The sequence below is a fragment of the Coturnix japonica genome, chromosome 35 (assembly GCF_054131305.1).
Source record: "Coturnix japonica strain WE chromosome 35, WE-NBRP24, whole genome shotgun sequence".
NCBI classification, from domain to species: Eukaryota; Metazoa; Chordata; class Aves; order Galliformes; family Phasianidae; genus Coturnix; species Coturnix japonica.
In genome coordinates, this window is record NC_140697.1 from 2,793,651 (window position 1) to 2,820,754 (window position 27,104).

The 27,104-nt window shown below is 44.9% G+C and overlaps 1 protein-coding gene and 2 long non-coding RNA genes across 13 annotated transcripts; all 3 read right to left on the reverse strand.

Moving 5' to 3' along the window:
• Positions 1–231: 231 nt before the first annotated feature.
• Positions 232–9,968, reverse strand: LOC146755191 (rho GTPase-activating protein 32-like). Of its 10 annotated transcripts, none has more exons than XM_085526325.1 (8): positions 9,858–9,968; positions 7,126–7,264; positions 6,221–6,616; positions 5,518–5,925; positions 3,792–3,934; positions 3,111–3,309; positions 2,279–2,424; positions 232–2,068 (listed from the first exon to the last, which is right to left on the reverse strand). In XM_085526325.1, the coding sequence occupies exons 5-8, from the start codon at positions 3,889–3,891 to the stop codon at positions 1,611–1,613; spliced, it is 903 nt and encodes a 300-aa protein (XP_085382451.1). In that variant the 5' UTR covers positions 3,892–3,934; positions 5,518–5,925; positions 6,221–6,616; positions 7,126–7,264; positions 9,858–9,968; the 3' UTR covers positions 232–1,610. The 10 variants fall into 10 exon arrangements, 8 of the variants coding, with proteins under 8 accessions (XP_085382451.1, XP_085382455.1, XP_085382456.1 ...); XM_085526329.1 differs by lacking the exon at positions 9,858–9,968 and having other exon boundaries at positions 6,221–6,348; positions 6,426–6,616; positions 7,126–7,734; XM_085526330.1 differs by lacking the exon at positions 9,858–9,968 and having other exon boundaries at positions 6,221–6,325; positions 6,413–6,616; positions 7,126–7,734.
• Positions 9,969–13,768: 3,800 nt separating this feature from the next.
• Positions 13,769–14,712, reverse strand: LOC146755192 (uncharacterized). Its single transcript, XR_014938302.1, has 3 exons — positions 14,402–14,712; positions 13,961–14,029; positions 13,769–13,833 (listed from the first exon to the last, which is right to left on the reverse strand). It is a non-coding gene; the product is annotated as an uncharacterized LOC146755192 (long non-coding RNA).
• Positions 14,713–15,220: 508 nt separating this feature from the next.
• On the reverse strand, positions 15,221–20,250 carry LOC146755193 (uncharacterized). 2 transcript variants are annotated; one of them, XR_014938327.1, is made up of 5 exons: positions 19,911–20,250; positions 19,013–19,276; positions 18,117–18,306; positions 15,905–15,986; positions 15,261–15,308 (listed from the first exon to the last, which is right to left on the reverse strand). It is a non-coding gene; the product is annotated as an uncharacterized LOC146755193 (long non-coding RNA). The 2 variants fall into 2 exon arrangements; XR_014938328.1 differs by lacking the exon at positions 15,905–15,986 and having other exon boundaries at positions 15,221–15,308; positions 19,911–20,247.
• Between the last annotated feature and the right edge of the window lie 6,854 nt (positions 20,251–27,104).

Sequence of the window (27,104 nt, forward strand, 5' to 3'; positions counted from 1 at the left end):
TGCATGCTCGTCCTTGCACACATACCCACAGACCTATACACACCTGAGCAACCCCACTGGTTTGGGCAAAGGACATCTGAACATCAAGACAGTAGTTTCGGTCTCTGAGTTTACACTTAGAGAAGTCTAATCTGGGACAACACAAGTCAGTGAATATTGGGCCAAATCCTTCTGTACTTAATTTTCTTCATCATCATTGTGAAGACGAATAAAACAACAGCACGTTTCTCATTGTTTTTAATGTTCTTTTATTTCTATTGTACAATAAAATTTACATATAAATATGTTCAATATAAATTTATTTTTCCCATGAAACACCTAGACATTTTATAGTTTGAATAAGAACTGCGTCTGCTTTGTGTTTCTTTCCCATTTACAAAACTCAGTGCTTTTAGGTTTATGCAAAATTGTTGAGGATGAGATCACATTGATCTGCTTGGTTCATGCAATCTAACCTGGATACATATGACATAGGAACGTGGTCATCCAAGAAATTCTCAGGAATCAGTGAAGTAAGATTTAGGGTGATTGGGCCCTGGAACAGCCTCCCCAGATTAAGTAGTCACAGCACTGAGCTTGCCAGATTTCAGGAAGTATTTTGGACAGTGCTCTCAGACACAGGGTCTGATTTTTGGGTAGTCCTGTGTGGATCCAGGAGTTGTACTTGATGATCTTTTTGGGTTCCTTCCAAACTGGGATATTCTATGGTTCTATGGTGCTAAAAGTATGTTTAGTCAACAATGCAAACCATCTCTCATACTCTAATAACAGAGCATAAGATGATTCTGTCTGTATTAGGTGGGATGAACTCAGGATATATTCTGAAGTAGGAGCAGTGTTTGGTCATGTGTTATTTCACTCGGAAAATCTGGTAAGACCATACCATAGTTCAGGGCATACAGCAGGCCAAATCTTCACTGAGCTGAGAAGGTAGCAGGATCTTTGGCAGGTACAAGTGGAGTTCAGACACAGTATTCATGTGAATAAATCACCACATCTTTCTGTTTTGCAAAAGGTGATGTTGATCTCTTAAAAGAGGCCTACATATGCCACAAAGACTTCTGACCACATTTCTAGTGCTCCTACCAGGAAGTTTCAGAGAAAATATCAACTCGTTGTTCCTGTAACATTTCCTCTGAATCTTGTTGGATTTGATGAACTTTGCTGAATTCAAATCAGGGTTTCCAGGGGAACTCTGCCAGTTTTTCAGCAGTGCACTGTGACGTTCACAGCTCCGAGGCAAATCAGTTACATGGACTAACTGAGGACCAAGGATTCTTTTACTTCAGGGTCTCCAGCTCAGGAAGATGCCCTCTGTGATGACAGCTCTTGAAATGAAGAAAAGGGTCTGGGGCCATGAGCTGGCACTCAGGGTGGTATTTTTAGTGATTGGGTATATCCATAAACAGTTATTTTCTGCTCTTATCCAAGTTTCCTCAAGATGGACTTTCCCAAAATTTGATGAGGTGCCCTTTATCTGTCAACATCTGCTTATTCTATCTTCTTCTCTTTTTAAAAATGCCATATTTTAAAATGAACACTGGAAATTTTCTCTTCTAAGCATTTCTTCTTCCAACACCCCATCCCGTTGACTGAGCATGAGCGTGCCTTTAGTCACTTGGAAAGACAGGACTCATCCTTTGCTGTTGAGGAGAGAGTGGCTCGGAGCTCGTGCTGCTGCCGGGTGCCTGGGACTGGAGGCCTGACTCCAAGTCCCCCTCCAAGAGGCTCGGCTGCTCCTCAGTGACAGTGACTTCGTCCTGCTTGGAGGTGCCGCTGTTGGGGCACTCGGGTTGTGTTTGGTCTGGGCTGCTCTGCAAAGGCACCAGGCCACAGTCCAGGCTGGTGACTGTGTTTTCTGGCAGGCTCAGATCAGCCCCTTCAGCAGAGCTGGGAGAAATGAGTGCCTGAACAATGACCTCCTGCTCTTCGTCGCTGCTGGCACACGGGAGGCTCTCATTTGAATTGCAGCAACTTGTGCTTCCCATGAGGTTTCTGTTGATGGAAGCACTCTCTGAGCAATCAGCACTTGACCTGGCTCTTCTGGGTTCACAAGAGCTCGATTCACCTAGGAAGGAGTGGATACACAGGGGTTAGCATCCAACTTCCTCTGCCCATGGAGGCAAAGGCTTCAGAGGCTCCTTTGGGAAAACAGGGGTCAGCTGAAGATGTCAGGTATGGGCTTGAACGCCAGAAGGAGGTACAAGCCCACTGAAAGCATGAATTCTACCCATGTTGCTGACAAGCAGTGCTTTGAAAGCTGGATTTGCACCCTTACCTGCCAGGACCACACGTTCTGCTTTGGAAGGCTCCCTGGCACTGCTCTGCAGTTGGTGTTTGGCCATATGGGATCGTTTGCGCAGGCAGAAACAGGAACACCAACTGCCAGCAGGTGATTCCTTCCTCTTGCCGGGAGAACATGGTCTGCAGAGAAAACAGAGCAGTCGTGGTGCAGGGTGAGGGAAGAGCTGCACCGAGCCCTTGCCAGCAGTTCCCTACTCCTGGCACTGCCTGCTTACTGCTGAAACACAGCTTAGAAACGCGCTCTGTTTCAAACAGCAGAGGATGCTTCCATTCCTACAGCTCAGCCCTCAAGTCCTGTTGGCTACATTCCTCTCAACCGTGTCAAGCAAGATGCGGAGCATGTGAGCAAAGGCTCAGCAGCAGGAAAGGAGCTGGCAGGCGTAACTGCTTTCTGAGAAAATGGTGCAGCCATAAGGGAAGCTCAAAAGCATCTCTGACTCTTACGTTAACACCTCCTTGGCCTCAGCTCACTGCCATCTTTAATTTCTAGTGCCAGCAAGTCCGACCAACAGCTCTGCTTACAGGAGAAGCGCAATTGGTTTCAGGTGCGTGGCCCTGAAATCTGGAAAACCCCAGTGTTTCCAGGTACAGGCAGCACAGGCCAGGATAGACACCAGCGTGGCTTTCTGCATCTTGTGACTGCCTGCCCAACCAGGAAGGAAAGGCACCTTGTGTGGCTGAACTGAGCCCATAGTGCAACTGTTTTTTAGTTGAGTGCTTGGAGATATAATGGACAAAAAATAAACCAATAGAAATCACCTGAACAATGATGATAGGGGCTGGAAAGGGAATTCCTCTTTCTTTACCTTTCAGATGGAAAATCAATGATTGCGTTGAAGTTCCTCAGTACAGCTGCAGGCCCTTCCTCCACTTGTATCTTGCTGCTCCGTGTTGCAACAGGAGAGCTGCTCTGGCCTCTCCTCTCAGCCTGTGCCTCCTGCAGTGTGAGCAGCTTTGTGGATGGAGACACCCACACAGACTTGGGCCCAGGCAGAGAACTGTGCCCTGCAAGGGAAAACCACAGGTGAGATGGAGGAGGAAGCAGCAGAACAGCCATCCCAGTTCTGCATTTCTCTCAGACTTGCTTATCCGAGACACTGGAAGAAGAGGAGCTCAAAATAACCGTGTGCTCAGAGGTATGCTCGTGGCAAAGGACACAGCCACAATTAAGAGCAGCTCACTGTATCAAAAACAGGCAAACAAAAATCCTAGAAAAACTAGGGGTCTGGGATTTCAGAAAGCTTTGCTGCCACATTTCAATCAAGCTTCAACTGCTTGCAAAAAATCTTAACAGCAGTGATGGTTTTCTCCATGTAAGGTTTGTGTTTGGACACACTAAGGATCCAGGAATGGGGCACCATATTCTAATCTAAGCCCAGAAGCCTGCTGTCTCCTCAACAGTAATAGAATTTTCAAAGGTCTTGGAGAAGCCCTGGATTGGATGAAGCTGTCAGATCAAGATCAAGCTAATGGAGGAAGATGCTCACCTACTCCCTCTCCCATGGCTGGTGTGGATTTGGAGCAGAAGATGACATCTGTGTGGCTGATGAGTAATTCCACAACAGCTGACTGTATCTGCAGCTCCATGCAAGCAGCTTTGCTGGCACAGGAAGATTGGCTCTGCTGGGATCTGAAGAAAAGGCAGATCTTACAAGTCATTTCCCCGAGGTCACTTCCCCAAGTCTGAATTTCTGTAGCCAAAAACTGTCAAGCTGGGCTCTGGAGACTTCTGCAGTGGGCAAACAGCGATGCCACTGATGTGATGCCACTAATTCTCCTGGATGATCAGAGACACAGCAGTCCCAGCTAAACAAGTGAGTAGAAACTGTCATCTAGAAATTGTGCACCTGGGTTGGGGGACAGCAGAACTAAGCATCGTGTTGAAATGGAAGAAGAAGTTTACCTTAAGAGGTTTGGAGCCCACACTATCGCTAAGTTCTTAGCATGCATGTTTATCACCGAGCAGATCCCTGCCAGAGAAATCAAGTGTCTTATTAAGTCCCATGGGGACAGTGCACTGGTGGTCAGCACTGAGGCAGACTTGATGCCTTCCAAGAGGCATCTGGGGAACACAGAAACACAGAATGACCCGGGTTGGAAGGGACCTCAAGGATAATGAAGCTCCACTCCCCCTGCCTGGTAGGGCCACCTATCTTCCACATTTACTAGACCAGGCTGTCCAGGGCCACATCTAACCTGGCCTTGGACACCTCTACGGATGGGGGATCCACAACGTCCCTGGGCAGCCTGTTCCAGGACCTCAGCACTCTCGTAGTAAAGAACTTTCCCCTAACATCCAACGTTAATCTTCCCTCTTTCAACATAAAACCACTTCCTCTTGAACTGATATTATCGGCCCTTTCAAAGAGTTAACACCCCTCCTGATTATACACACAGCCCGTGCCATCAAGGCCAAGCGGTGCAAGCACTGGGCAGCTTTACAGCCTGATTGCACAGTGCAGCTCCTCGCAGCAGGCATTCGTCTCCAAGTCCACTTTGCTATTAACCCCATTCTACCAATAGCAGGAGAACAGCAAAGGAAAAGGAATTCTCACAACCATTGTGAATAGCTTAAATAAGCACCTCCTGGCACCACCACAAGTGCCATCAGTGAGAGGCAGGATGTGGCAAAGACGTGACTCATGGGGCTAACAGAAAGAAGACCTCAGAGCTGGGGCACTGCTACAACCACTAACCAGGATGGCCAGGGAACTGGTACGTGTCATTTCCAAGACATTGCCCTGAGCTTATAGAGATCCTGGCATACAGCTGCTCGGTCAGCAGAGGGTTCAGGAGCTCCCTGAAATACATCTTACACAGGGAGCTCACGCTGTGAATGTCTTGGACGCTGAGCTCAGGAACCTGCTCCATATTGAATTCATGGCTGCAGAGAAGGACACAGAATTGGGCAGAGGGCTTTGAGGAAGATGAAAACAAGTCCAAAGCCACACAAAATACAGTCAAGAAAAGGAAGGACTTCTGCAGAGCCTTCCATACGGTCTCACATCACAGTTAGAAGCAGGAGAGCTCTTGTGGCACAAAGCTTGGAGCTGGAGAAATCAAGGCTGCCTCTAAGATAGTGCTTGCTAAAAGACTTGTGCTCTAGACACCTCACACCTTCAGTGTTCTTCTTTGGACATATCCCAGGATTTCAGTGTCCTTCTTGCAGTGAGGGGCCAAGAACTGAACACAGAACTCAAGGTGAGGACTCACCAGTGCCAAGTACAGGGGGATGATCGATTCCCTGCTCCTGCTGACTCCAACCTTCTGCATTCCAGTTCCAATCTAAACCATTCCTGCTGTGGTAGTACTTGAATCCTCATTTGGGGCTGGACCTCAACAGGTCAACACATCAGAAATAACACAATGTGCATCTTGAAGACGTGTCTCAAAGCCCAGAAAATCCAACTCTCTGACCTTGGCACAACTCACCAACCAAGAGCCAGGCCTTGACAACTTGGCTGATCTGAGCACATAGGAGGGGGCCAGACAGTGGACCAGAAGTGTCCATTTCCACTGAAGCTCCTTGTAGAGAACAGCACCAATCAGCAGGCGTGAATCAATTCATTCACAGGCTTCACAATGAGTCTGTTTCTTTATAAAAGAAACCCACATCGATTCCTAATCAAAAAAGGGAGGAGTTAATATGGACCAAAGAAGTTTCTGTTCCTACGCTTCATCCCTCACCCCAACTTCCCTTGCCCCATCCCCAACTCCTGGATGATGCCCACAAGCTTAAAGGCAGGTCTCAAACCCACAGGGCTCCGTTCACAATACTCCATCAGAATGGATGTTACACTTCTTCTATACACTCAAACAGACTGAGCAGTGGTATCTCAGTCACTTAATACACACAGAAGCATCCAAACCCAGAGCACACACATCCCTTCCTGTGGTACTGCAGCCCACAGCTCACCTTCACACCTCTGTTGATTCCTGGTGTTTTACACACATGCAGCCTCGCTACGGTTCCATGGGTGTCACACAAGACCTGCAGGACCTCTTTCTCCGCAAACCCCACCTGTTGGGTGTTTCCTGTTGGCACTGAACATGAACAAATCTACCGCTGAGCAACAGGACGTGAGACAAACAGCAGAAAACAACCAACCTGCAGAACTAACTCGTTTGGGTTGGCCCAGATGTTAGCATGCTCCCTTTCCATGGCCCAGGCCAAGCTTGATGAGCTGCTCCTCGTTTGCAGAGGGGGAGAACGCTGCAGATGGGATGTGGTGGCTATGCACACATCATGCCTTTCTCTTGCTTTTCCTCTCTCCATCTTCCATTAGCAAACAGCATCTAAAAGCTTTCCTTCCTGAAAAAATCACTGGTTAAAAACGAATTGGTAAGCTTGCTTTTAAAACTGCCTTCTTTATGCAGCTTGATGCTTTAAAGCAGAAGCTCACCTAGCAATGGTGGGTCAAGTACAATTTGCCCTTGGTCAATCCATGCTGACTATTCCTGAAGATTCTTCCTCTTTAAAGCTCTGTGTACATCCAACCTAACTCCAAAATCTTATCAACTGTGCCTTATCACTTTCCATTGCGTTTTAAAATCCTCACTGACTCCTTTACTTGTTCCCTTTCTTGCTATTTCTGTGCAAACCAAACACTGGAGTTAGGGTTCTTGTAAAATGAACCATGGCCTACAGGTAGAAGGCACCAAAATTTATGCTTAACATACTTTGCTCAATCTGTATCTTACTTCGGTCAAGGTTTACTAGATACTGAAGTATGGAGTAAGCACTATATACAATGAGAAGTAAATTTCTGGATTAAGTGCTATATTTTTTCTGTAAGAAACTAGCACTACATCTTTACACACCTGCTTTGTTCTCTGAGTATTTAGATCAAGCGGAGATTCTTCAAACACTGAAGCTACATCAGAAAATTCCATGGATCCAAACACATCTGGCACATGGCTGCAGTCTGGCACATCTTCATTATGTCAGAGCCTTTTCAGACTGAAAAGAAATGTGCCATTGAGATTCTTTTGCAGAATTAAAAGGAAGATTTCATCAAAAGATTTCATCACTAAAATCTAAATAAGATTGCTTTGCAAGTTCCAAACTATGGCTAACAGCTAATGCAGGTCCACAAGCCAGCAGCAAAAACTTTTATATTATGTTCTTAATACTGTAATTTTGGATTTGACGTTCATATCAAGAGCAGAAGGGAAATTACTCTTAGAGCTCAAGTCATCTTTCACAGCCTGTGTCAACAAGAGCAGCACCTCATAGCCTTTGGTTTGAAGACCCGGACCACAAGCTAGCTAATGATTTTACACAGAATTCCAGAGTTCAAGTCATTGTTTCTATTAGGGCTGCAATTCTACTGAAAGCCTTCAAGTTCATCACACTGAATTATCACTGGCACCACACATAACTCCACGTTACATATGTGATCACAAGCAACCTGGCAACTTCAGACAATTCCAAAGCACTCCATGTGCACTTTGCTACTAAAGTACAGAAAAAGGAATTAACATCAGAAATAGCTGCAGTCAAAACCATCTAAGAATCCAAGTCTCCAGGAAACAAGGAAAGCAAATCCTCTCCAGGACTGTCTTCTAAAAGGAAACAGATCAGAAAGGTGAGATCTTTCCCCCTTTGATCACCCACTCATGTAACGTCCATGTCATTTCTAAGTATGCTGCCCAGACCAAGACTGAGGATGCTTCAGAAGAAGACCTTCCCTGCTAAGCCAAACAGAACAAGTAAGGTACCAAAATATGTAGAGCCAAACATGGAAAGGTGCTCTAAGAAGGTAAGCATCACAAGAGACCAACAGGAATGCTTACACAATCCAAACAATGCACAATGTCTGTTCCACAAGCTGCCAAGAGGAATGTGTGCAGTACTCACAGCGCACCATGTACACTGCTTACTGCAGTCATACTGCTTCGTAGGACCAGACCAACTTACTGAAACATTTTAATGAACAGACCGAACTGTATGGAACTAGGAGGACAAGTGGTGAGAGACCACAGGCTGAATGCAAGCCAGCAGTGTGCTCTGACAGAAAAGAAGTACAACAAGATCATCAGCTGCATTAAAAAGCAGCACAACCAGACCACGACAAGTCATTCCTGCTTCAACACTCACTGGACCACATCTACAATACTGTATCTGGTTTTTGGCCAGGAAGGATAACAACCTGAAGCAAGTTCTGGGGATGACCTCCAGCCTGTGCAGGGGGCTGAAGCTCCCACTCAGAGAAGAGAAGCTGGGGAGAATGATTTTTGTTCAGAGTGCCTTCCAGTAGCCTTAGATAGAGGGATTTCATAAGATGCCTAGGAAAATGCTCGTGCTGTAATGATTTGCTTTACTGAGAGATACCAGCAGCTTACAAAATGCCAAGCTCTAAACTATTGGTGAGGAAATATTCAAGCCTTCCAGTACCTAACCTGTGCTTCATGTCTTCAGTGACAGAAAATCCATTGGATGGGGCCAGAGGAATGCATCTCACCCCATACCCTCTGTACAGCCACCATTTGTTTAAAGGATCACTCTTCCTTGAGGCACAAAACTAGAGCAGGTTACACAACAGACTGACACCACAAGGGCTTCTCTCTAGATACAAACTGCAGCAAAGAGCATCACAAAAATGGGAAACCAACACTCAGATCAGATCTGTGTCTCTGCTCCGCTCATTAGGAGCATCATGTTTTACTCCCCTTTCAGAGGAAGATACTTCTTCAAGGATAACAAAATCCAGCTCAGCTACACAACACAGTACCAAATAGCAATAATTATCTAACATTTCCTGTAGGGAAAGAATCCTAAGCACAAGTTATTCTCTGAGTTTCAGCTGGAACTGAATTATTTTCTTCAGTGTCTGATTTAATACTACGTTTTCATTCTAGAGAAACAATGGAGATAGCGCAGTGATGCTTACAGTTGCTGCCAGGCAGCGTTGTACAGAGTCACAGTCAATCTCAGCTGAGAGCCCAAGGAAGTGAGAAGGAACAGAACTAGGACAGCTGACTTAAACTGGCCAAAGGATATTCCATACTATATGACATATTGTGGAAGGAGTTTTGAAGGGGGTAGAACTTCATGCCAATCTCTTCCACTACTAGGAGGCTAACTGGACACTGATTGGTAGGTGGTGAGCAATTGCTTTTGCATTCATCATAACTATTATCCTTTATCTCAGTAAATAATTCTATCAATTCAATCAACCCATTAGTTCTACTTTGTGTTACTTCTCCCGCCTTAAGTTTTCTCCTGCAATCCACTGGAATGGAGTGGAGTACTGTAACTTTCTCTCCCAACAGAAAAATAAAAACACATTCATTATTATTTATGGAAGACTGACTACAGTTCAGGCTCACTGGTTTGAGGTCTCTGGGCATAACCCTGACTGTGAACAGAAGCAATTGCTGAAACAATATGTCAAAAAAAGACTGGAGCTTCCTCTTCCAAAAGGTGGTCCTTAGAAACAATGCAATCAAACAGCTTCCCTGTAAGATAAGGTTATCTGAAAATGCATTTAGAGAGTATCAGAGAAAGGTAAGTAACAATGACAGCACAGAAAGCAGAAACTATTTCTTACCTCTACGACTATAAATATTTCTTTGGTGTCTCTCTTACGTGATCCAATGGGCAAACATGTTGATGACTTCAGTTCTTCATGGCATCAATTTCTGTTTTAGCATGAGGCAAGTCATCCTTAAGAGACCATAAAAGCAACCGATGAGATTGCTAACAACTGTGACATACCAGGTATCACATCTGACTGCTGTGGAACAGAACAAGCACATACGGGACAGTACACAATTCAACATCAACTCAGCAATGACTGACATCACTCCCATAGAAATTCTGAAACAGAGCTGTGAAAAATGAAAAACAAAACATTCAGCATTTTCATTGGTATTTTGGTAAAGTTGCTGTAATAATGTAACAATAATGTAATGTAATGTAATAACGTAATAACTTCCTCCATTTTACAGCCAGAGAATACTGCCCTCTGAACAACGAGGAAGAAGATTTGTGGTGCTCTGTTAAACTTTTTCCAGCTCTACAGCATCTTTCAAAAGGCAATGGGACCAGTAGGCTGCATTCGTATGTACCATCCCACCTGCCCCCGTGTTCTTGAGAACTCCACAACTCCAACAGAAGATATTATCATATTTAAATGCCTTTTGGCTTACCCCTACAGTAACTTTCTCCATGATTTTTAGTGCAACTTTTTCACCAGACAGAAGATGCCGCCCGAGTTTTACCTTGGCAAAACCACCTACAAATCAAAACACAGATGCTTAAAGTTGAGTGTGAATTCTTCTCTAATATAATATTACAATTTCCAACTGGTTTAAAAAACGAATTTCAAATTTATACAAATGAAACCTGACTTAGAGAACTGACAAGAGCTGTTAATCTATTCTCAGATTAATTCTAGAGTGGTGAGACAGACTGTTAGGCGTGCTGTTTCTGTACAAAGATGACACTTACCCATTCCAACTGTTTCATGGAATTCCTAGTACTTGAGAATTTCCTCGTAGTCACTGACAGACATCCTGAATGTGCAAGAACTGAAGATCCTCCAAGCACGTGCAATGAGGAAGTGCCAGCAGTGTTCACATCCTACTTAGGACATATTCTTAGAGGCAGAAGGGACACTCGTGGCAGATCCAGCAATGCTCATCTTCTCACCAACGTGCATCCCCCTCTCACCCAGCAACAACAAAACACAGTGCATGAAGCTGGCTTCACTTAGGTTAACAATATGGAACATCCCTCAGGGCTTTGTGCCACAGAGCAGTAGCAGGGCTGGACTACAGCTTGAGGAAGCAGTGGAAGCCTTTCCCTGTATGCTTACAGTGTCCCTGCACGCACCCCACAGCCAGAGCGTTGCAAGCTGAGCTGTCTTGATGTTTCTTGTACTCATCCCAATCTCTGCGAATGAAAACTCAGAATTCAGTCAAGGCGTTGATTGAGCACGAGCGTGCCTTTATTCAATAGGAAAAAGGAGGGGGTGTGAGGTCTGGAGGAAAGATGGGACTCATTCTCTGTTGTCTGACGAGAGTGTCTCAGAAGTCGTGCTGTTGCCCGGAGCCTGGGACTCTTGGCCTGATTCTACCTCCCCCTCCAAGATGTTTGGCTTCTCCTCTGTAATGCTGACCTGAGCCTGCATGGTTGTGCTGCTGTCGGGGCACTCGTGCTGTGCTTGGGCTGGGCTATCCTCGAAAAGCACTGGGTCCAGGCTGGTGCCTGAGGAGTCTGGCAGGCTCAGGTCAGCAGCTTCAGCAGGTATGGGATGAACGAGAGCTTCAACGATGATGGCATTCTTCTCTTTATAACTGATGTTATACGGAAGGCTTTCATCTGAACTGCAGCATCCTGTGCTTAGTAACAGTTCTTCATTGATGGAATCACAGGAAGCTGCATCGTAACATGCCCGGCGCCTTGGAGATACAGAAGGGCTCGGGTCACCTAGGAAGGAGTAGATGCACAGCAGTTAGTGTCAAAGTTTCACAAGATGAATCATGAAACAGGTTCTTGACATTTGGCTATGCAGTGATGGTGGGCAGAAGCAAATAGGCTTCTAGCAACAGTGTCACTGTCTTGAAAGTGATCCTCGTGCAGGTCCAGCTCTTGTGTTGACAAGAGACTCATTTGGGAAAGACAGGAGTCAACTGAAGATGTCAGGCACAGGCTTGAATGCCAGAAGGATGTACAAGCCCACTGAAAGCATGAATTCTACCTGTGTTGCTGACAAGCAGTGATTTGAAAGCTGGATTTGCACCCTTACCTGCCAGGACCAAGACTTCTACTTCAGAGGGCTCCCTGGCACTGCTCTGCAGTCGGCGTTTGGCCACAGGGGATGGTTTGCCCAGGCAGAAGCAGGAACACCAACTGCCAGCTGCTGACTCTGCCCTCTTACTGGGAGAACTCATTCTGCAGAGAAAACAGAGCATGCTGTCAGTCGTGGTGCAGGGTGAGGGAAGAGCTGCACCGAACCCTTGCCAATAGTTGCCTGTTCCTGTCAATGCCTGGTTTCTGCTGAAACACAGCTTAGAAAAGCCCTCTGTTTCAAACAGCAAAGGATGCTTCCATTCCTACAGCTCAGCCCTCAAGTCCTGTTGGCTAAATACCTCTCAACGATGTCAAGCAGGGACATGGATCCCGAGAATGTTGGAGGCTCCGGCTGCTTCGCTCTCCTGGGGCAGGCCTTCAACGGGCAACGAAGGCAGGAGATGAACTTGCCCCATTTCTTTGGCTCTGTGCAACAAAACAAAGAAACAAGTTCATTTCAGGCTTGGCTTGGTTGGACGAGGCCAAGTGCAACGCATTCAACAGAACACGTAACAACAGAAAGCATGTTCCCAACAAGGACACACAAGAACGGATTTTCCCCATCCCTGGAGGTGCCCAAGTAGCTTAATGCAGTTCTCTTTCTAAGCTTGCTCAACTCGGGCATTAATGAACCTCCTGAAAGCCACGTTCAGACCCCATTTTACTAACCCGCATTGTCAAATGTAAAATACGCACCTGGCTTTGGCAATGAATGTAGGATGGACTCGGGCAGTTTTCCCCTGATGAGTTCCACGCACTCACCAGGGAAAAAACCAACCTGTAATAAGAACAAAAAGACAGGTGGGCATTAGCCCAAGCCCAGAGCCAAAGGGAAGGTCCTCTGACACCGACACAGGGCAACTGTTTGCATCCAGAAGCCATCCTGTGCAGGCAGAGCAGCTCCAACCGGAGATTCTAGATACTACTGAAGCTGTGCTCTCTAGTCAAAAATGTGTGCCTACCTCAAAGCCACGCTTGCCTCTCCACCAGGGGCTCATCTCCTTTGGTGGCATATCAACAATGCACACGATGTCTCCAACCTGCAAAAGATTGAAACATCAATCCCAGCTTCAGCACAGCTAAAACAAAAGCCTTCTTCTACGACACAAAATATGAGAGTATTCCCGAGGCGTTCACACTCTATACTACTCTCTGTGCACAACAACAAGGAACGCCTGGAACTGCTTACCTCCAGAGAGAGCTCATCCGGCCCCTGGGCGACGTGGCTCCTAATAACATGGGCTGCCGCAATCGCTGGTACGTTTAAAGATGACATAGCACGCACCAGCTGCGGCTTCCGCATGTTATCAGCCTGCAAAACAGAGCACAGGCCGTGGTCAGGAGCTGAGGACAAATCAGGAGGATTTCAAGGTGAGGAGCACATCTGCAGAGAAAGCTGCAGCAAATGCGCTCTATCCTTATCAGGAGCACTTCAGAAGGAGCTGCACGTCTCATCACAGTTATTTCCCTTCCTGGTGTGCATTGCCAGGCCATGCAAAGATGCATCTCTCTCTACCCAGACTCATCAGCAATGGCACTGGCACAGACAGGTGGCCAGGCCCTTTTTGGCCCATTCTTTCCTGCAGGAGAGTACATCTGCAGCTCCTTCTAATGGCTCAACACAGGGAAAAAAGACCGGCCAGAGCTTCATACTGTACCTCCGTCGCCGCCACCTCAGGCTCACGGCTGATCTCACTGCACACAGCACCCATAACAGCAAGTGTGAAGAGCTGGAACAGAGCAGAAACACACTTCTGTTTTCTCTATTCACACAGCACAGTATGGACAGACTTCTTCAGAACTACATTCACATACCATGCGGCAAAACCATGCGGGGGGACAAATCATGGCACGTACCTGGCAGTGAGATCACCTCAAGCTATCTGCAGCAGTTGTCGCTTTGCTCGGATGGAATGAGAGCAAAAGCTGCACCGAGGCAGTGGGCGGAGGGTGAGGAGAGGAGAGAGAAAGAGCAGGTCAGTGAGCAGGGCTAAGACAGTCATGGAATAACACACACAGCACAACTGTCCCACCCACTTGCTGCAAGACATGCTGAGTCTCAGGCTACGTGATGCCTGTCCACCCAGCAACTTTACAATGCTTCCACTACTGAGCAAAGACAATGGAAGAAGCACGGGACAGGTGCCAACTTTACGGATACCCCCTTTGGAACGTGTGTACCAGGGGAAAATTATGTCTGATGGTCAAGAGTAAGCAATACGGTGCTGTGAGCTCCGACAGCCAGCAGTTCTCAACATCTCACTGCCCACCCATCCATCCCACGTCAGCTCAGCTTACCTACAAGCTGCTGCGCACGACGGTGAGAAGAAAAAGGCAATAAAGGCACTAACTAAAGGAACTAACTAAAGGCACTAACTAAAAATACTAACTAAAAGCACTAACTAAAGGCACTAACTAACGGCACTAACTAAAAATACTAACTAAAAGCACTAACTAAAGGCACTAACTAACGGCACTAACTAAAGGCACTAACTAAAGGCACTAACTAACAACACTAACAACACTAACAACACTAACTAACAACACTAACTAACAACACTAACTAACGGCACTAACTAACGGCACTAACTAACGGCACTAACGACACTAAACGCACAAGAACAACAAGACAACCAACCACTCCGACCACTAGCTCACCCACAAAGGAACACAAAACGCACCGCTCCTCCCCTCATTCCAGCCGCTTATGACATCACCAACGGCCAACAGCCTGGTCCACCATGACCCCCCACAAGGCGGGGAGCCAAGACCACGTGGTCACATCTGATTCCAACACGGCACCACAACATTCCAGGACTCAGTGTGGGCTTGGAATTCTATCCTGGTGTGGCAGCGCAATGGGAGGTGTTAGGGCACAGCTGAAGAGCTGACAGACAATGGACGTTTCCAAAGGAGGGTGCCAGATTAACTCTCAGCATTCTCTTGCGGGGCTCTTAGGAATGCTTCAAACCCATTTTCACTGCCTAGCTCATTTCTAGAAAGTCCAGTTGAGAAATGCTCACTTTGTCTGGGGAACGCCTCTATGCATCATGAATGAAAAATAAAATAAAATGGGCACGCGACCCTATGAAACTTACCTCTCTGCTCTTGCTGTCAGCCAGACACCTCAGATGAGCATGACGTGTCCCTGCTCCTGAATGAAGATCCACCCAAGTCTGTGTTCCTCTCTGCTCCATCTCTGGGTCTAAAAGAAACACAGACAGAGATGATTACAAGATCCTTTGTGCAGATGAAAGCACAGAGTGCACACGAATTCTCTTTAGCAAGAACTACTACTTGAGAATGCATAGAATCCACACATAAATTTACTTTCTCTTTAACCCTTTTTCCTTTGTACATGATTCCACTATTTATACCCTCAATTAATGATTCATACTGCACATGATGTTATGATGTAGAATACTGACAGCAACAGCACAAAACTATGACAGAATCCACAGACAGTTTTTTGAGAGGTAGTATGAAAGATGAACAGAAAGGAAATAGATTCATTAAAATAACCTTGTTAATCCTCTCCCCGTCAAAAAAGGAAGACTTCTGGGCACTGTTACCAGCAGCTCCTAGAACACCTTGCACCACAAACTGCGGCACATACATTTTCTTCCCACAGGTCCCTCACCTCCCTCATTAGTGTCAGATTCACTCAGGTTAAAATACATGGATCAGAACAGCCATTCAGTTCTGCTTAGGCAGGATCCCACCGCCGGGATGTCTCCCAGTCCCATTCCCTGCTTTTCCCAGCACCAGTTGGGGAAAGGAACAGCAACTGACATCACCTACCCAGACTTCTGCAGGGCCTTCCATTTGGTCTCACATCACAGCGAGAAGCAGGAGAGCTCTCGTGGTACAAGAGAGTGGTGGGCTGGAGAAATAAAGGCTGCCTCTAAGATGGTGCTTCAAACAACATGTGGAACTGGACATGAGACATGAAAGACAGGGCTACATGCCCCAAAAGGGGGGAAGTTCCAGTTGCTGCAAGCCATCGAGGTAACCAATAGAGGGGCCCTGACTACAGCCTGGGCGGGGAAAGGGACAATAGAGTATACTGGGCTGTGTGGATTAGGTGGCCTGGCACATCTCAACCACAGAAATATAAAGCCTTGGTGGACACTGGTGCACAATGCACCCTAATGCCCTCAAGTCACCAAGGGACACAACCAATATAGATCCATGGAGTGACTGGGGGTTCCCAAGAATTGACTATGTTGGAGGCCGAAATAAGCCTCAATGGTAAAAACTGGCAAAAACACCCTACTGTGACTGGTCCAGAGGCTCCATGTATTTTGGGTATTGATGACCTTAGGATGAGATATTTTAAGGATCCCAAGGGCTATTGATGGGCCTTTGGGATAGCTGCTGTTAACACAAACTGTGTTAAGCAGCTGTCAGCTTTACCTGGTCTGTCAGATGATCCTTCTGCTGTGGGGTTGCTCCAGGTAAAAGACCAAGTGGTACCAATTGCCACCAAAGTGGTACAAGACAGCAGTTCCGCACCAATAGGGACTCATTGCTCCTCATTCACAAGCTAATTCGCCAATTAGAGAATCAGGGATTGATTAGCAAAACTCACTCGCCTTTTAACAGCCCCATATGGCCAGTGCGTAAAGCCAATGGAGAATGGAGGCTGACGCTGGATTACCGTGGCCTGAATGAATTCACACCTCCATTGAGTGCTGCTGTACCAGACATGATAGAACTACAGTATGAACTGGAGTCAAAAGAAGCAAGGTGGTATGCCATCATTGACATTGCTAATGCCTACTTTTCCATCCCATTGGCTGCAAAATGTAGGTCACAGTTTGCTTTTACCTGGAGAGCTGTTCAGTATACCTGGAACTGTTTACCTCAAAGGTGGAAGCATAGCCCAACCATTTCCATTGGTTGATCCAAGCTGTCTTGGAACAGGGTAATGCTCCCGAACACTTGCAGTATATTGATGATATTGTCGTGTGGGGCCATACAGCAGCAGAGGTTTTCAAGAAAGGAAAACAGATAATCCAAATTCTTTTGCAAGCTGGTTTTGCCATTAAGCGCAGCAAGGTGAAGGGGCCTGCCCAGGAAATCCAGTTTTTAGGTGTAAAACGGCAAGATGGGCATCGACACATCCCAGCAGATGTGACTGACAAAATCACTGCTATGTCTCCGCCCACCAACAAGACAGAGACCCAATCTTTTCTGGGAGTAGTGGGCTTTTGGAGAATGCATGTCCCAAACTACAGCCACATAGTGAGCCCCCTCTATCAGGTAACACGGAAGAAGAATAATTTCTCATGGGGTCCTGAGCAGCAGCAGGCTTTTGAGCAGATAAAACAAGAGATAGCCCGTGCCGTGGCCTTGGGGCCAGTACGGACGGGACAGGATGTAAAAAACATAATCTACACTGCTGCTGGAGAAAAAGGTCCCACTTGGAGTTTGTGGCACAGAGCTTCAGGAGAGACCCAAGGCCAACCACTGGGATTTTGGAGTCGAGCATATAAAGGGTCTGAGGAGCGCTATGCTTAAACTGAGAAGGAGATCTTAGCCGTGTATGAGGGGGTTCGGGCTGCTTCTGAAGTAGCTGGGACTGAGGTTCAGCTCCTTCTAGCACCTCGCTTGCCTGTGGCCCCCCTGTCACGAACACAGGTAAATTTTTGTTTAAACCGTGACAACTACCCAGAATGCAGCATCAGGGAATTTTTGCCTAGAACTTTAGAGAACTATTTTTAACTCAGAAAGGTCAGAGATAGAAAGTTCACACTGATTTCTGGGTCACCAGCCTCACCGTACATCAGCATTTTTGGTTTTTAAATGATACATAAAGTTCTCAATGGCACTGCTCTAGTTGGTAGTTCTTTCCCTTTCCATGCAGCTCGCTCTGTGCATGGCTTGTGAACCGCTATTCAGGCCAGACAGCTGCAGCCCCAAAGACCTGCCATAAATGTACAAATTCTACCAGGATAATGTCTTGGGAGTGGAGAAACAGGATGCGCAGTCATATGGCTCTCACACATACCTTGTACAACCAGCTTGGCTCTGGACTGGGCATCACCAATGTCACAGGTGTACACGTCACTGTCACTTTTCTCCAGATTTCTTATGCTCAGCTGCAGGTCTCGTCCTTTCTGTGCCATCTCGTATTTCCTGCCAGGCCTGAGCTCAGCAATGCCTTTCCTCCATATGACGGTGTATGAGCATTTCTCGCACTGAAATGAAAAAATTGTAGTTCCACTTTCTTCAGTTTTCAGATCTGAAAGTTCCTTGATAAAGGAATTAGGTTTTTCTGGAAGGAAAAGAGGGGGATGAGGGTGTGGGACAAAGGGATTTGTTACCCCAACAAGTCTCAAGCATACAGAGGTGTCCTGAATCTCCTTTGCCCTCACTTCTAGAACATCACATAGAGATGCAAAGAATCTAAGAAGTCCACAGAGTCCACCCATTTACATAGGCTTGATCATTCCAGAAGATATCTGGAAAGTTTAATACCATTATACATGCGCTGGTAGGATCTCATCTGATCAACTGCATATAGTTTAGATTACACATATTCAATATACACTAATTCAGATTGCCATATTTTCTCGGCTCACTAACACCCAAGATCATAGAATCATAGAATGATCACAGAATCATAGAATGGCCTGGGTTGAAAAGGACCTCAAAGATCATCTAGTTTTAAAGCCCCTGCCAAGGGGTCACCAACCACCAGACCAGGCTGCCCAGATCCACATCACACTGGAGAATCATTCAGTTTCCAGATTATTTTAAGGAAAAGACTTTAATCCATCATATTTTCTGAAAACTAAGAACTGATCCCGCTCAAGGAAACAGAAGAGAAAAACATCACCCACAGGCTGCAGATATTTACCTCGACTTCTCTACATGCCACCCCCAGTGTGCTTTTCAACTCACCTTGCAGTAACCCTGGCTTTTGTTTCAGAGTCCTCTGTCTCACAGGTGTACTCCCTGCTGTCCTTGGCAGTAGAATCATGGATGATCAGAATGGCCCCAGTTCCCTCCTGCTGCAAGTCGTACTTCTGGCTTTTTCTGATTGCTTTGCCATCCTTGTACCAACTGATGTTCACATCTGTTTCGACAGCTCACAGCTTAGGCTGATGTCCTGCCCTGCTGCTGCTGTCGTATCCACCAGCTGTTTTGTAACCTCAGTAGCTTTTTCTGGAAGAAAACATGCTTTTTAAGTAACACACACACGGTAGGATGCCTCTCTCAAAATACACGCATCTACATGCTGGAGATAAGTTAGAGAGGCATTTGCAACAGAGGCCATCCTACAGCTAGCAGTAATCTGCAAAGTACAGACAATAGAATTCAAGGCACCATTTATTCTCTCTTAAATCTACCCAATTGAGGATGATGAACCATGACTGAAAACTGCCTCTTTCTTCTCTCCACTCATCACACTGGGAGCCTTGGATGATGCTCTCAGATGCACATGTTCTAGATAGGAATTTGTTGTACAGCTAGATGATGTGAAGGCCATCCCTTCAGCTTATACTTAGAGGATATTTGCTCCCACAGTTCCCTCAACAGATCATTCCTGATTTACTGTTAATGGAACAAGCTGTAGTGAGATGCCCATTTCCAACACTACCCCAGTGCTTTGGGTAGTTCTCACATTTGTGTCAAATGGTTCCTCCTTTTACTTATTTTTAAGAGAAATTCTCAGTGCTTCAAGGTTCAAGTAGAAGGTTGCTATTCACTTTAACCATATTATGAGTTAGCTCTCACGACAATCTTATCAGAAGACAGTTGAAGGAATCAGACCCCAGAATCTCTCCCATCTCATTACCTTTCACAGACTGAGAGGCTTTGGAGGTTAGACCACGGGCAGTAAAAATGACTTCCCCAGCGTCAGTAGGAGTCACACTTTTGATAAGGAGAGTATATTTCCAACCCACGTTAGAAGCTTTAAATCGCCCACCGCTTTCCACTCTGCTTCCATTCAGTGTCCAGTTGAACTCATCAATGCTTTCATGGGACAGAATGCATTCAAAAGTACAATCTTCTCCCTCCTGGATTTCAGTGTTTTTCAGCCGTTTGCTAATGCCAATATTCAGCTCTGGAAGATAAGAGATAGGTTAGTATGAGGTTTATATGGAGAAAAGGCATTTGTGACTGACGTGAGTAGCAGGACTGGTGTTTTAACTCAGGATTTGCAGAACATGGCTGTGTTCCTCACTGATGTATTCTCTAAGACATTCTCCACTCAGAATTACCAGAAAGCTATAAAAAAAAGAGACGTGAATCTCTTGGCTTTGCTCTGGAAGAACTACAAGGAGAGCAGCTCAGTCCATGGAGCACAATGAAGATTCAATGAGCTACAGAGGGAAAAACCTAACAGAGAGGACAACTCTAGGAAGCTGGGTGAGAAAAAGGGTTTTGCCTATGACAAGAAATTAACTGTTTCTATTAGCTCTTTTGTTACCATCCTACCCCTACTGGTGTTCAAACCATTTCTCCATTTTAGGGATGTTTAGAAAGGAAACATTTCCAGGACATTCTTGACATGTTTGGTGATTTTCATGGCAAAAGGAGATACATTTACATCAAAAGCAATGGGAATTTTCCAGACATCACTGCGCTACATTGCAGTAATACAGTTCTATTGTAGAAACTATTAAGGCTCGTGGGGGAATAGGTGTAAGACATAGTGACCACACTGAATGTGCTTTTAGCACTCCTTCACTTTCCACAGTACTTACCCTGAACGCTGATATTTGACTTGGCAACATCAGTGCCAATATCACAGGTATAGAAACCTGCATCTGGCTTCTCGAGGTCATGGAGAAGGAGACATAGGGTCTTCCCAGACTGTACCAGCTCATACTTGTTGCCAGAAGTGAGCACATCTCCGTCCTTTTTCCTCACTGGTTTGACCTTCTCTTTAGAGACTTCACATTCCAATTTAATCACACCCCGCTCCTCACCAAAAACATCATCCAAGGACTTCATGAAGACAGCAGGCTTCTCTGCAATTAAACAGCCAAAACAGAACAACGTGATACAGAAGTTGAGACATTTCCAGTTGCTTTCAGCTTTTTAAGGAGAGATCAATAAATCTTTACCAGTACTGACAACACCAATATAGAACCTAAAGCGGTTTCATGTCTCTTGACAGAATGCGCTTTAAGGAATTCTGAACTAATCAGTAGGAGAATACAGGGAACAGGAGGGACAGCCTGCATTGCTGTGGGTGGGACTGATATCATATGAAGTTATTGGGATGCAGCTCTTCTAAAGCTGGAGAGCTGGCATTGCCCTCACATGGAGCAGAGCTCATACAGCAGGCCACAGGATTAAGAGGATAAGCTGCTGAACACTTTTCATTTTCCTCTTTTATTGACTCCTTTTATCTATCTTCTATTTCACACATCAGATGTTTATACTGGGGAAAAAACATCCACCAAATGCAAAGGAAAGGAGAAAGAGGAAATCCTTCAAACTCTGAGCGCATAGAATAAAAGAGCTTAATTGCTGGGGAGAGCAGATTAGAATCACAGTATCCTTAGAATTGGAAGAGACCCTTAAAGGCCATCTAGCCCAGCTCCCCTGCAATAAACAGGGACATTCACAGCTAGATCAGGTTGTTCACAGCCTGGTCATTAGTCATTCCAGAGGCAAAACACACACTGAATGATCTCTCCCAGCAGTCATAAATCCTTGGGGCAACAGCATTGACACTGCATGTTACTGAAGCAGTAAAAGAAATTGCTCTTGTAACTCTCCTTGTGTTAAGTAAAACGATGATAAAAAGCAATGGAATGCTTTGGCAGGACACCAAAACCATCCTCCTTCGTTGATATCTGCTGCAATGGAACCTTCCACTGGAAGAAAGCACCTGATGACTTGTCACCCCAGAGAGGTGAGCTTTAGAAGCAGGACTGCTGCACAACAGAATGAACTGTCGCTCCTTAGCATCTCTTGCATCCAGGATGGTTGTGACCAGACCCACCTACCACCTTCAGGCGCGCGCCTTCTGACACCTTGTCTGACTTCACTGTCACTGTGCCAGCATCCTCAGGCTTAACCTGCTTCATTGTCAGTGTGCAGCAATTGCCAGCGTTCTTGATATCATTGTAATTGTTGGTGTAAAGGTGGTTGCCATTCAGGAACCATTCCACGTCCTCGTCATCATGGGACAGCTCGCAGGAGAAGACAGCAGAGCTCTCTTCTTCAATTTCCACATCCTGCAGGTGCTTCGTTACTTCTACATTGCGGGCTGTGGGGAAACAAGGTGAACTGTTACCACTGTTACTATAAAGCATACTGGGATGTGGTAGAATGGTTAGACTAGATGATCTTTGTGTAATCTTCTCAGTGAAGATTATACATTTATAAAGTTAGCAGGAGAGAACGGCAGAAATCAACCTCAAGAAGAGAAATCTGAGGTGAAATAGGACATGGAAGAGGCCACCCTCCCTGCTCATACCTTCAGCTGTCAGCGTGGCCTCAGTCTCTGCAATTCCCGCCTTGCACTTGTACACACCAGCATCATCGGGCTTCAGCTTCAGAATCTTGAGCTCTGCTGAATGCTTATCCCTCTTGATCTTGTATTTCTCAGAGGGCTCGATGGGTGTGTGGCCCTTGAAACATTTCACAACCTTTGAGAAGGCCTGAAGTCACAGGACAGGATGACAGAATGATGTTCCAAAGCTGTCTTGTCCTCCAACTTCCTGGTGATTTGTATATGGTAATCTGCAAAACAGGGGTGGAAGAGAAGAAAGGATGAGGACAATTGGAAGAAGAGGAAAGTCTCTTGCATCTATTCCATCCCAATTAATTTCATCTTCACAATGGTTGTTTGAACCACTCTAAAGATAAAACAAACGATTGTCTATAGGGAATGCCATTGACTACATTTCTATAAAGTAATACTGTATATTATCTACCAAATGCAAGGTCCAGCTCTTGTTCTGTGCTTATTAAACTGCTCCCAGTTAAGGCTTTTATTCAAATAAGAGTGAGTTGAAAATATAACAAGTACTTTAGGATGTGAATGGAGAGTCTTACGCTGCAACGGGAAAACAGCTGATAAAAAGCCTGGAAGTTTCTTTCAGATGAAATCAATGACAAACTGCATCAAATTTAGGTGCTACCAAACTTAAACTTGTCTACTTCAGAAATACAATTAATTTCACCTGATTTGACTTCTTTGGAATAGCCAAGGACAAAACCACAGCTCTTTAGATCTGAATAGTAAGCACATCACAACTATTCAAACACATATTTTACTGAGATGCAGCTGTCTCATTTAGTGTCCAACGACTTTGAACTGGAAATGGAGCAGACCCTCCAGACACACACACAATATTTCAACGACCCCAGTGAAGGAAGACTGTACGTTAATTAATTCTTCATCTTCATGATGTAAACCAAGCCAGGATATGTTACCTCTGACGAGCAGATTGGCTGTGGATTTGGATTTGACAATTGAGAACTGAATGGTGCCAGTCATATCAGTGGTGGTTTTCAGTATGGTCAGCCGGTGGATGGTGCCTTCTTGCTGCATAATAAAGGTTATGCCAGCCTGTAAGACTTCCCCACGTAGATACCACTTGGGAGGTTTCACAGAAGGAATGGATATCTCGCATTCAAATTTGGCTTCTTCAGGCTCAGACACATCCTCATCACACAGCTCCTTTACTAGATTAATGGATTGCTCTTTAAGAAGGATGGAACAAGAGAAAGCAGAGATTTAGAAGGAATGTAAAAAACCCTTACATTATCACCCTACTTACTCACGTCAGCATTACTGCACATGAACACTACACCTATCAGCTCAAAATGCCTTAAAACATCATTAAAAAAATAGTAGAAACAAAGGAATGTTGTTATGAAGTCAGACAATAAGACTGACAACCTGAAGAGAGCCCAGATCTTCTGATTCCCAGTCCAACATCCAAATCAAACCATGACCTTCCCATCCCGATATCAAACTCCTCGCATTACGAAGTGGAATAGAGGTTCAATGAAACACGGACATTGATAATTACTTTGGTTAAATACAGCAACTTAGCTCTGAACAACAAGTTTTCTCCTAGTAAAGGTCCCTGTAGCTCAAATGTAATGGCTCTACTTAGGATAAATTCATTTTCCAGGATGTTCTTGCCCTTATAATTGTAACAAGAAAAATATCGGTGGACTTTGGGAAAACAAAAAACCCTCTGAATTTAAATATTCATTTAATTTGCATTTTGTTTTCAAAGTAAGCGAGAATGGCTTTTGTATAAATCTATCTGCATTCCACTGCCTTTATTTTATTTTATTATTATTACTATTTTTACATTCAACAAAGAAATGAGCACTGCTTTTATCATCAAAAACATCACAAGTGTATGTATCCTCATCTTCATAATTCGCATCGTTGATGATGAGTTTCTGATACACGCCATCGCTCAAAATTTCATATTTGTCACTGGGATGAATTTCAAGATCCTTTTTGTACCACTTCACTTTAGCATTGGCACGAGACACCTGGCACTCCAGGAATCCCCGATGCTTTTCAAGTGCAATCTTATCTTGCAGAGGCTTCACAGTTCTCTCAGGCAGCTCTAAAAAGAGGAAAACAAACAAACAAATATATGTGTGTATGTATGTATGTATGTATATACACACATTATATATATACATACGTATATATACACATTATATATATACATATGTATATATACACATATGTATATTATCTATATATATATTGATCAATATATTTTATATATATATATATGTTATATATATATATAATGATCAGCACAGTTTCTGTGAGAGAGGCTAACTCAGTAGTGATAGTTCTTCTATGAATGATTACTTAGATGGTGACACTTTGTTAAGCACTTGATCTAACGCACAGCAAATAAAGAGCTAATTAAAAGAAGACCTGTTATCCCTATTTTACCACTTGGATGGCTAAATTTCAGAGGTAAGGAGTAATTTTCTCAGCACTGTACAGCAGTGAAGTGGCAAAGCTGGGGACTGAACTCTTGAGTAGTGTGCTAACTCAAATGTCTCCCTTTTCTTCATCACACTTAACATCATATATATACCCTAACATTGTATATATTAAAAAAAAACAACCCTGTGCTCTTTTCCTGTGCCTAATACAACTCCTCCAATCTCTGTGCTCTGCCAGGAGGGACATGTCTAAATAGGGTGGCAGATACACGCAGGAGATAAATATTTCCACTTCCCTCAGCCAACACTGCTCTGAATTTCTATGGGACACGTCGTTGGATGAAAAGGCATTTGACAAAGAAGGAAAAGAAAAAGTTTAGTCTCCTGTGTCATTCTCTTGGTAGCCAGAATAACTAACCCTCGCCAGTGTTAGTTCAAAGAATAGGCAGATTTTATCTCCTGACATGAGCAGTAATTCAAAGAAGCTCGTATATGATCCTGTATCCTGCATATTCACTGCAGGCAGACAAAGACATTATGAGATAAGGGAGATCTACACATCACTCGTTATGAACACCTCATAAAGATAAAACCACACACAAGGGGAGAGTTTATGAAGAGGACTACTCTTGGACTGCTTTCCAAGAGGCATCAATTAGTAACTCCCTTCGCTCATTTTTCACACTACTCTACAGTGTCCTCCTGAGCCCCCTTACTCCTGTTGCCAACTGCTGATGCAGGGAATCCTGAGGAACCAAGGATTCATAGTTGTTCCATCAGTAGTCCTTGGTCAGCTCTCCCTCCCTGCCCCTTCTGTTTTGATCCCACTAACCAAATTTTAGTTAGTCTGAAAAGAGGATGGAAACCTCCGCAGAAATTAGTTTCTAAATATCTTGCAATGGGCAGCTTGTAGGAGCCCCATCTCAATGCCCACAGCACAGGAGGCAGGACTGCTTAGCCCATGCACTAGTGCATTTACCAGCACAGATGTAAGCCCAGATCTATGCACACCAAATACAGGCTCTCAGTTTGCACAAGGAGGCATCCATGGAGCTGAAGTATTAGGCAGATATTGTGGTGGGGCAGCAGTTATTGAGACGCCAGACAGAAAGGACACAGATAACGTGGCAACTCAGCTTTACCATTATGACTGCTGATGGAACATCTAATTTCACTGCTCAAAAGAGAACTTCCATATAACTGGAAAGGATGAAATTCACAGGGGAAACCACACACAGACACACACAAAAGCAATAAAAAGGAGATGAAGGATGGTTCACACACTGGTGATTCACTCTGAGACGCAAGCAAATGAAAGAGTATCCCCAACCATTTGCCTCCCCAAATGCTAAATACATAAACACTCCTTGCAGTGATAGCTCTGCCAGACGTGAGTCATACACTGTAAAACCTTACAGGGTCTATCAGTTTAACTTCAGAAATTCATTACACCACCAAAAACAGACCATCGTGTCCAGGCTGGTTCATTTCAGCTCTTCAAAGCTGTTGGTAAAACTGCCTGAGAGCTGAAATGCTTACCAGCAAAAGCTAAAAACTGTAAATCAAATGTAATAGGCTGGCTTTGTCTACTGTATAGAAATGATGCCTGAAAAAAAGAAAAGAAAAAAAAAAAAAAAAAAGAACCTAAACCAGAACAAATGGAATGGCTGCATAAAACAGCCAGTACTGAAACAGCAACCCAACCTGGTTGCAGAATGAGAGAGAAAATGAGAGTTCACCAAAGTCATGGGACAGGACACATGTTCATGTTCATGCTAACACTGAACCCAAGTGGCCACATGAGGACAGCAGCTAGTAGGAAATCAGAAAAAAGCATCCTTTCAGAAGTCCCTTTGGCAGGTGGCATTTACCAGGGCACAGCAGACCCGTGTGTTCAGTAACCAGTCTGATGCTTCAGAGCCTGGTGATGAGCTACAAACTGGGGTTTAACCAATGCAACACATGGAGGGAAAATCTGTCTTGAGCATAAAGAAGAAAGAGAAAGGTATCCAAAATGACTAACCAAGAAATGCCCAAACTGCCCATGAAGCATTTCTTCCTGTGGTGCAAAATACCACAGTAGGATTTATTT